The sequence below is a fragment of the Plutella xylostella genome, chromosome 9 (assembly GCF_932276165.1).
Source record: "Plutella xylostella chromosome 9, ilPluXylo3.1, whole genome shotgun sequence".
Taxonomy (NCBI): Eukaryota; Metazoa; Arthropoda; class Insecta; order Lepidoptera; family Plutellidae; genus Plutella; species Plutella xylostella.
The window spans coordinates 8862024-8872910 of record NC_063989.1 but is presented as its reverse complement, the minus strand read 5'-3'; the positions used below and the strand labels follow the sequence as shown (position 1 = coordinate 8872910).

At 36.1% G+C, this 10887-nt stretch overlaps 1 protein-coding gene across 1 annotated transcript; it reads left to right on the top strand.

The window, feature by feature from the left end:
• The first annotated feature begins 9294 nt into the window (after positions 1–9294).
• On the top strand, positions 9295–10343 carry LOC105386611 (lipase 1). Its single transcript, XM_011557215.3, has one exon. The coding sequence runs from the start codon at positions 9455–9457 to the stop codon at positions 10202–10204; it is 750 nt and encodes a 249-aa protein (XP_011555517.3). The 5' UTR covers positions 9295–9454; the 3' UTR covers positions 10205–10343.
• The last annotated feature ends 544 nt before the right edge of the window (positions 10344–10887 follow it).

Here is a 10887-nt window from a genome sequence, read left to right as displayed (position 1 = left end):
CAGTGTGCCAACATAATGTATCGAAGTGGCGGCATTATGCACGTGCACGAGTGTTCGCTGCTTCCAGAGTAATCTGTTTGCTGTTCGTCTTTGTTAATCTCTGAAATGTCAAACGCGGCTCAAATTAACTCAAGACTTGTTTCATTCTCTAGGCCCAGTTTAAAAGTATCTTAAGCATTAAAAAACTGTTTTCATTTTTCATGTATTAGCTACGTAGGTACCTCATTCGTCGGTATTATTGAAGAAACAAATTGCGGCACTCGTTCTCCTTATTTCACACTTCAAGCAACATTACTTACAGATAGCAAAAACGATTGATAAAATTTTCAGCTCAGGTATCGTTGTGACGTCAAGAACAGCCAACGAGTTTTAATCTAAAACAGTTCCAATAACAAGCGCTGCAAGAGTCACTTTCGTGTAACGGGTTGCCTCCACCGGTGTGTGCTCAGGTATAGAACTGTCCTTCATATCTCCCTGTAACCTAGTTAAGCACGCAACAAGTGTAAAATGCATATCACGGTAGGTGTGTATGGCGGCTGTAAGGTACAAAATCGCTTCAATATGTCGTTTGATTCGCGTCATGTATATTTCGTTAGGTTTTCGGCTGAAATCGTATGAAGCGACACACGACGAGGCGTTTCAGCGAGGTTTATGTTTGTCGCTGCTGTAAATGACGGCTCTGTACCATTTATTATGTTTCTTAATGGAGATGCGGTTTTATGCGTGTAAACTGTGTTTACACTTTACACAATTACATAAAAAATACCTAGTAGTTACCTACCTAATTCAAATGAATGAATACCTACTACTTAACCCGTGGAACCGCTTACCACTTATAGAACACATTAAATAATGGTACTAACGCACTTATACAGTAACTGACACATGATTGCATTCCATTTATGATTAATTATTCATTGGGCCACGCTGCCATTAATCAATAAAATCTTTATACCAACTACAGCCAAGCAAAAAAGGTTAATGATTATTTCTGTGTGGCATTTGTATTTTCCTGAAATATTCAAACCTTTCATTGGCCTTTCGTCGCTATCATTAAACCAATACATACTATGACAACAATACTCATATTGCCTATATTAGCGTTCCGTATCTACCTATTAATAGGTAGGTATCATGGAAGTAGAAAAAAATATATTTTTTTTACTTCCATGGTAGTTATGTTATTATGTGTATGTTATTATTTATGATATGCAGGATAAAATACTGTTAATCCTATTTAAAATTATGATGTATACAGTTACGATAAGACCTATAACGAAGTAAACTTTTATACAGTAATTAAGTAATTGTTTTTTTTTGCACCAAGTGAGTAAGCAGCGTTATACCTCGCCAATCACATGACTCGTAACTCTGGTTACAGAATGTTCACTATTATTACTGAATTTAAATTCATGTTCCATTCATTTTCCTCAATTTTTGTTTTGTATTTATACTGAAACTGAAATGCATAATCGAATCATTTTATAATATTATATCTGTAATTAAGTTTAGTATTATAATTTGGAAAAAATGTGGATGTTACATACGGACTGACAGACAAATCTATTAGGGTTTTTTTTTTAAAAAAAAACCTAAATTAAAACCTTTATAAAAAGGAATCCTACAGATATAAAAATTTAAGAATAGTATTGATATAATGAAATCTAGGCGCTGAAGTAATATATGAAAGTGTCAGCAGGCTGTTGCCCCTGCTAGTTGCAGCCTACACGAGTGGAAAGCCTAATTGGGCGCTAACCGAAGTATAGGTATTTCAGGAAATTTGCAGTGTTATTTTATGTAAAAAACATATTAAAAACTAAAATATTCGTCACAACATAAACTACTTTATATTTTAGGTCTATGTATGTTTTAAATAAAGTATGTTTTTATATACCAATAGGTACTTAATAATAGAAATGAAATAATACCTGAATAAGTTTTTTCCAAAAATAACTTATTTTCAAAAGTGTAGTTTGTACCTACGTGGAATTTAGAATCGTACAAAAATTACATTAGATTAGCATTACATACGTGTAGGACATGTGCGCAATATACCTAAAGATGCGAACATGCAAACTTAATACCTTACCCGTATAGTTCCAATATTGTCGGCCATCACTTTAAAAACCCCGTAGCACTCAACCGCAAAGCTACTAAATCTAGGCGGTGAGCCACTAACTAACCGAATTAGTCCCGATCAGGGGCTAACTTGTTTGTTCCATGGAGCCCGCTAGCCTACATTATTCCATTAGCGAACAAACCCCCAGTAATGGGTATGCGGTGGCACAAAACTAGCCCCTGTATATTTATAAGTTAGTCTGCCGTGAGTTACACGGCCGGTGCATTCACGGATAACAAGATTGAGTGTCACGTATCAAGTTTTATAATCGAATTCAGGGTTCTGGCAGCTGAAAAAGTTGTATGCAACTTTTCCATACTTTTATTCTCTATACCAATTCTATACTGAAGCAGAAACAACATAACACATGTTCTACATCGGTTCTATATAAAATGTTGTTTATTAAAAAAGTAATAAATGTGAGAAGTATAAATTGCTTAATTGCAATGTTACAAATTTAATGTAAAAGTGGTTTATTAAAATTATTAACATAAATAATATAATTCCCAAACAAGAAACGAGGCCTAAGAAGACGCTATAACTTGCAGTTGCCCCCAAAAGTTATATTCTAATAGGCCAACAGTAGACCAATCAGAAGCAGGCATGTTCTAATTAAACAGATGCAGAAACTTGTCTGAACTCACACCAGGTGGCGCCAATACTGCGGAGACGAGCGGAGCCGATCTTTGACAAATTGAACTGAACTTTGCGCCATTAACCCCCGATTTCTCGTTGGAGAACGTCAAGTTAAGCACTAGGGGAGGGGCCACTTGCACAAACATTTAAATCTAGATTTAGTGTTAAATCTCGATTAAAGAAACGTCAATCCTTATAAAATTTGACACTAAATCGAGATTTAACACTTAATCTAGATTTAATATATTGGTGCAAGTGACCCTAGGTACTTAACAGACTGCAGCGCTGTGATTGGCTGAATTTTCGCTGAGTAGCAGGACTTGTATGAAAAGGAGATGTTATCACATCAGAAAGTGGACCTAAACCTCTAAATAGTACAGTGGCTTATTCTAACCCTTTCGAATAAAATCGTTTTTTATTTCAAATTTAATGATATGCTATGTTGAATAAAATGTAAAAATCCAAACATCTCTATGTCTCAAATGAATATTGGTACTTACCTACGGATTCAAGACACATGAGACACAGTTAGCTACATAGTAGGGTAATCTAATCACACTCAAAGCCGAATCAGTCCATTGAAATGTAAATCTATTGTAGTCGGTACACGGTATAAATTAGTTTACTTGCCCTTTCCAATTGTTCATGGAGATCAATTTACATGTATTTGTAGGGTTATTCCTTACACATCCATTACCCCTTGCCACCACAACACAATCAATGCTAATCGCTATGAAAATGCAGTCCAAACGCCTTATAAATAATTATTTCAAAACACCTCTCGAACGTAGGTATTAAAGTACAAAAATGTATGCCTAACTTTATATTTATTTTATACTAACAAGACGTATAAATATTCAAATAAAGCAATCGTATCCCACCATAGGATGTCATGCTGAAATTTTCATAAAATTTATCCGCAAGCATTGACTGTGCTGGACCTCAAGATTCGCTTCCTTTTGAAAGATTTACGACAATACTAAAGAATAAATCGAGGTAATATATATTCTTCTATCTGGGTCCTCAAGCCCAGTAGGAGCCATTTCTTTCACAATAGGCTTGGTGACAAAATATACCAACATAAGGCTCACTGCGAGCGGTGAATGGCATAATAGCTAAGAGGACTATCTATAAATTCATTCATTCATCAATATTCAATGTGTATTGGCTTCGTTATTTCCACGTGTTCGATCTCAAATTGCCTAAAATATACAGGGTGTTGCAAAATTGGTATACTAAGCCGAAACCTACATGTGCAGCATGGTATATCTAAGCCCGAAACTGAAATCAGAATTTGGAAATTTGCGAAAAAAATATTTTTTCTTCCATAGTAAAAGTCACGTGACCAACAAAGTTTTTATGAAAAATTAATAATTTTTTTCACGAATTTTGAAATTCTGTTTACAGTTTCGGGCTTAGATATACCATGCTGCACATGTAGGTTTCGGCTTAGTATACCCTTTTTGCAACACCTTGTATAGTCATACAATGGGACATTTCATAGGCTTGCATTATTAAAGGTACAATACAATAGTATCTACCTATCCTACCCGAAATACAACATCATCTGATAAAGGGAAATTGATGTCAAATAAATATTTTATCATTGACACATACTTCGACTATACTTGTAACGTGACTTTTTTCTATGAGTATAGTATCACTGAAGGGATATAGTTTAGGTATGTACTCACTAAAATAATAGATATCATAAATCAAGAATTCTCTTATTAAATAGGTACGTATTCCTACGTGAAATAGTTATAAGTCTGGTATTTCAAAATCTACGAATGACCAAGAACAAAAGGTACCTTCGGGAGGTCAAATCCTCGCAATATTTTTTATTTGCCTACCAACTTTACTGACATAATATTAATAAATAGGTAGTGCAAAATAAATGAAATTATAAATTAAATAAACGGTAAGTACCTCATGCCATTATTGTGTTTAAAAAGAGGATGGGCAAAAATATATGGGACCTGGTACCACCCTCCAATAGCAATAAGACTAATATCGTTGGATAGGTCTTGTCAATAGGAATAACTTTTGCTTTGACAGCTTTGTTGTCACAGTTGTCCGTTCAGAGATATTTGACTTATAAGTTCCGATACTCGTCAGTTCATCTTACTGCTATTGGAGGATGGACCACCCTCCAATAGCAGTAAGACTAACGTCGTTGGATAGGTCTTGTCAATAGGAATAACCTTTGCTTTGACAGCTTTGTTGTCACAGTTGTCCGTTCAGAGATATTTGACTTATAAGTTCCGATACTCGTCAGTTCATCTTACTGCTATTGGAGGATGGACCACCCTCCAATAGCAGTAAGACTAACGTCGTTGGATAGGTCTTGTCAATAGGAATAACTTTTGCTTTGACAGCTTTGTTGTCACAGTTGTCCGTTCAGAGATATTTGACTTATAAGTTCCGATACTCATCAGTTCATCTTACTGCTATTGGAGGATGGACCACCCTCCAATAGCAGTAAGACTAACGTCGTTGGATAGGTCTTGTCAATAGGAATAACTTTTGCTTTGACAGCTTTGTTGTCACAGTTGTCCGTTCAGAGATATTTGACTTATAAGTTCCGATACTCGTCAGTTCATCTTACTGCTATTGGAGGATGGACCACCCTCCAATAGCAGTAAGACTAACATCGTTGGATAGGTCTTGTCAATAGGAATAACTTTTGCTTTGACAGCTTTGTTGTCACAGTTGTCCGTTCAGAGATATTTGACTTATAAGTTCCGATACTCGTCAGTTCATCTTACTGCTATTGGAGGATGGACCACCCTCCAATAGCAGTAAGACTAACATCGTTGGATAGGTCTTGTCAATAGGAATAACTTTTGCATTGACAGCTTTGTTGTCACAGTTGTCCGTTCAGAGATATTTGACTTATAAGTTCCGATACTCGTCAGTTCATCTTACTGCTATTGGAGGATGGACCATCCGCTGTCAAAGCAAAAGTTATTCCTATTGACAAGACCTATCCAACGATGTTAGTCTTACTGCTATTGGAGGGTGGTCCATCCTCCAATAGCAGTAAGATGAACTGACGAGTATCGGAACTTATAAGTCAAATATCTCTGAACGGACAACTGTGACAACAAAACTGTCAAAGCAAAAGTTATTCCTATTGACAAGACCTATCCAACGACGTTAGTCTTACTGCTATTGGAGGGTGGTCCATCCTCCAATAGCAGTAAGATGAACTGACGAGTATCGGAACTTATAAGTCAAATATCTCTGTACGGACAACTGTGACAACAAAGCTGTCATAGCAAAAGTTATTCCTATTGACAAGACCTATCCAACGATGTTAGTCTTAATGCTATTGGAGGGTGGTCCCAATCTGCCCATTGTCATTTAAATTTTGAAATTTCCAAAAGGGTTTCTACGAATTACCGCATCCGATACACTTGTTCATTTAATAATTATAAGTAGAGTAGTAGGTACATTAATGTTTTAACTCCGAAATATCGATGTTTTCATTATGAAATAAGAATCGAACATCTTCTAAATAGCTCTCCGCTCGCCGTTCCCCGCGTAAAGCAATAGAGAAAGAAATGAACAAACAACTTCAAAGAAGGTTGAAGTCCTAAAGGTCTAATTTACACGTCTGAGTAGAGACCACTCAGCCCCAGAGTGTACCGGGAATGCTACAAGTGGTCCGACGACCCTGTAGCGGTACTCTAGCATGAGAAAAAAAACTGCCATGCAATCAGTACGTTAAACACACCAAGATAGAGTCGTGGCTTCCGTTTCTCCTGAGCTGGAGTAACCCTTCTGGCTCGCTGCCAATATAGGTTTGTAGCCAATGATGTAGCAACATCTAAGCTTTGCCAAATATTATGCTATTATGGCATAGCGTAGTAGTTTGGGACCAAACAAAATTAATGACCGCTTAAGTTGAATTAAATAATGGTTAAAAAGCCATTGTGTAGTAAGGGTGAAAGACAACAAAAAAAAGTGTTTTTTTAAATACGTGGCTTGCCGTCTGTAAGGTGGACCTTGTAAACCCTACAAAAAGCTATTTAGCAATGGCAGTCTCCACCTATTTACGCCAATTAGGCATGGCATTAATCATAAGCAAATGGTGGGCTAAAACCGAGTCACCGGAGCTTATTTCAAGCTAATTATGAAGCTCGGCACGCGCGCTACTAACTCTATTGATTATTCATTATCACCCGTCGAGCCTTCACTGGATTATACAGGATCGGATGGTAACTCATTTTTCTGTTTTTATATTAGCGGACATTTTTCGTTGGCAACACTGCGCTTATTAAAATGTATATTTTTAACTATGCTTAAACAAGAAACGAAGGGAACGACAGAGGGACGAAGGTTTAGATTGCTGGATTTTTTCATCTCTAAATATTTTTTATCTAAGTACCTATCTGTTCGAGATGCGAGCATGATATTGAATGGGATGCAGATGATTATTATGACATAAATTATTTATTTGTGTACGATTCCAACCATCAGATACGCATACTGCGTCAGATTCAGAATAAAAACAGCATTTATAATTTTACGTGAATTTAATGCAACACAAACACCAATCCTTATTTTTGATAAATAAGGCAGGACTTTGAAATTATTCTGCCGAGTTTCATTGTGAAATCCTTATAACAATGCTGTCAGGATGTGACATAGGACGTGATTATTACGTGACAAATATTTCGCTTTATTAAATTTCGCGTTACCTTTAAAGACTTTAATACAAAATTTCGTCAACTTTCTTGAGGATATTAAATTATTCGAAACGTTTACATTTTATTTACTTACTACTTAATTATTTAATAACTTCACTTTCGTAAATTAAATTTTAAATTAAGTATAATATGAATATATATTTTAACTAAGTGAAAATCTTTTTCTTATCCTGGTTTAAGGTGTAATTGGACTTTAGCCTAGAAATAGGTCACATAATAGAGTGCCTAATGGCATGAGCAAAACGTCGGATAATCTAATCTTTCCACCTCTTCGTAGATTAAGGCGTTTTAACGGTTCTCATGAGATGCGTGTTGCATGAATTTTATGAACGAACTTAGATGTGTGTTGGACTGTGCGTGTTTTCTATTCAAACGGCATACTTACAAGCAGCGTTCAGATACGCATTCACGCAACACGCAGCCGAATGCGTGGCAGTTTGAGAACCGCAGTTTGGTACACAGAAGATGATCCCTCCAAGACACAAAATATTTTTTTTTTTATTTCCCGGCCAACAAGCAGTCAGACCATGGTGGTTGATCGGATAGGCAGTTATGAAACGGAAAGAGCCTATTATAATTTAAAGGCATAGTAAATTTTGTATGTAAGTACTTATAAAAAAAAACCATGATCAATAGGTACTGTTTGTACTTTAACAAATTAATGTTTTGTACTGGTGAACAATGCTGGATATCAGTAAAAAAAACGTTGGAGGTATTTTGTATAATTATATATTATGGTATGGCATATTATGTTACAGCTTCATAATTTCTTTCTTACACCCTGTATAATGTATACATATTTCATACGTAATACCTTCTTATTCCTATTCCCTGAATTTCATGTAAGTCTGTGTAAGAAGCGCTGAGTATAAGTTTATCGGTTCTTCTGTAAATTCATCTCGCATTCATGGCACGAACCTTACTTAATCGAGTTTTCATATCTACAGACTTGTTTACCTTATCACAGCATTGTGTTACTTACCTGAATAAGGACGAACGAATAACTTATTAGGTAGGTACACATAAAATATATAGTAAATATTTCCACTAAGAGTAAAAAGGCACTCACGGGCAATCGTTGTCCGCAATTTGTAAGTTTGTTTGCTCGTGAGTGTATTTAACAAGGCCAAAACAAGCCTATAACCAAAACCTATCAGGATAGATATTATCACTGAAATCTCACACATTAACAACGCAATGAATAGTAAAGTTGTATACCATATTTGCGCTTTGAATTTATTAAGTATGAACTTCGTGTTTTCCCATCACGAATGTTGAGATAATAAATTATCAGTTAAGTCGTAAACACATGCTATGGCAATTTTATATATTCTGGTACTTCTGAAAGAAAAGAAGTGGTATAGAATTCTAATTTGTATGACCTTACCATATCCGGTGCAGTTAGAAGAAAATGTTTAAAGGAAATAAACATTTTACTTTACTTTTACTTGCATACAAAAATAAACCTTTTTACTTACCTTTACTTACTTACTAATTCTCTACGATTAAACTACTGGAAAATGCACTCTGAATGATTTTCAACTAGAAGACTAGATAGATCTAGAAGTACTTACATTTATATGATGGGATTCAGATAATAATAAAAATCTCTAGCAGACCAGAGGTTCCGTTTTCAAAGACCACCCGTGCCCAGTGGGGTATTGTAGTACATAAACGGTATAAGGTTGAGGTTTTAGATATTTTTCATCTCAAAAGGGTAACGAGATTGACGAGCAGCAATGTAGTACAAATTTCGCTTTGGAGACGCTGCGGCTGCTTCAATGTGTTGTCATTAATATGGTTCATGTATAGTGGTTAATGGGTTATATGGTATGGTAAGAGAGTGGAACTCATAAAACCGAACCATAAATAAAATGTTTGAACAGAAGTAGTATTTAACAGAAACGTATTTGTAACAACTCGTACGTACTGTTAGTGCAAAAATTTCTAATTTTTTAATAGAAAAAAATATATTATAATCGTAATGATTCGGATTATTAATACAGAAAATTCACTAACAAGACAAGTCGTTGTAGTTGTTTTTATTAGCATGGCACTATTATCATTCTGCTTAGAAGATAGTTCACCGCGTCTGATTAGTGACAACACTTTCGAAAACTTTACTGAGATCGTAACAAAAGAAGGATACAAGGCCGAACAACACACGGTTATAACAAGAGACGGTTACATCATTACCTTCTTCAGAATGTACAACGAGACCTTCAAGGAACGGAACTGCACTCCAGTTTTTGTCTTCCACGGCGTCCTGATGAGCTGTGATTCCTTTCTGGACCTGGGAAAGGCGTCGTTGCTGTATACTCTAGCCAACGCCGGCTATGACGTGTGGGCTGGCAACGCCAGAGGAAACTACTACGCACGTCATCATGTCACACTAAACCCAGACTACGATCGAGAATTCTGGAACTTCACTACCGACGAGATAGGCGGATATGACGTACCGGCGCAGCTAGATCATGTGCTTCTAATCACCGGCCATTCGAAAGTAAGCATCATTGCTTTTTCTCAGGGGGCTGAATGCGTGTGTATAACACTATGTGAATTGCCAGAATACAACAAGAAAGTTGCCATTTACTTTGCTCTAGCGCCGACGGTGCGACTGTTGCATTCCACTTCTCTGTTCTTCCGCCTGTTAGTTGAAGGACTAGTTGGGGTAGATGTTTTAGCTCCTAAATTTAAAACATTCGTTGGGGAAATTCTCCCAAGAGGCGGTTAGGTGCAGTCACTGCTAGAGCTGGTCTGTGGATTAAGAGGCACTCTGGGGGTCCCTCAGGAGGCTTGTGGGGACTTCATATACCTTCTCGACTCGTACCATCCCGGTTCTATGACACCAGATATCATTGAAAGACTCTACATACATTTCCCAGGAGGCACCTCTTTTAAGCTATTTATAAAATTCGGACAAAGTACGTTATCACTTTATTTTCAAAAATTTGACTATGGAGAAGATAACATAAAAATTTATGGTACAGAATACCCGCCCCAATATATTATTCCGAATCTGAATTGCGATATAGTGGTGTTCCATGGGCCTAATGACAATATATTAAACAAAACGGACCTGTTATGGTTCACCAACCAACTTCCTAATCTTGTGGAGTACATCGTTGTAAATTCGTCGCTATTTAACCATTTCGACCATATGTATGGGAAGGATACACCAGATTTAGTATTTCCCACTATTTTAAGATATTTGAGTAACTATAGTGAATGTTATGGAAAGGGGTAGTATTAATGTTTGACTCTGTTCATGAAAAGTACAAGATGTTGTTTACTGTAATAAAGAAATATGCTTAATAGTTATTTCATTTTTCCTGGCACATGATCCATTTTATTTTATGATTGTTTTTAAAATACTTAATGTTTCTAAAACTTTGGTTAATTTTTATTTCATACAAG

Excerpts from the sequence above, each read along its gene's own strand:
- LOC105386611 (XM_011557215.3), top strand. The coding sequence starts at position 9,455 with ATGATTCGGATTATTAATACAGAAAATTCACTAACAAGACAAGTCGTT.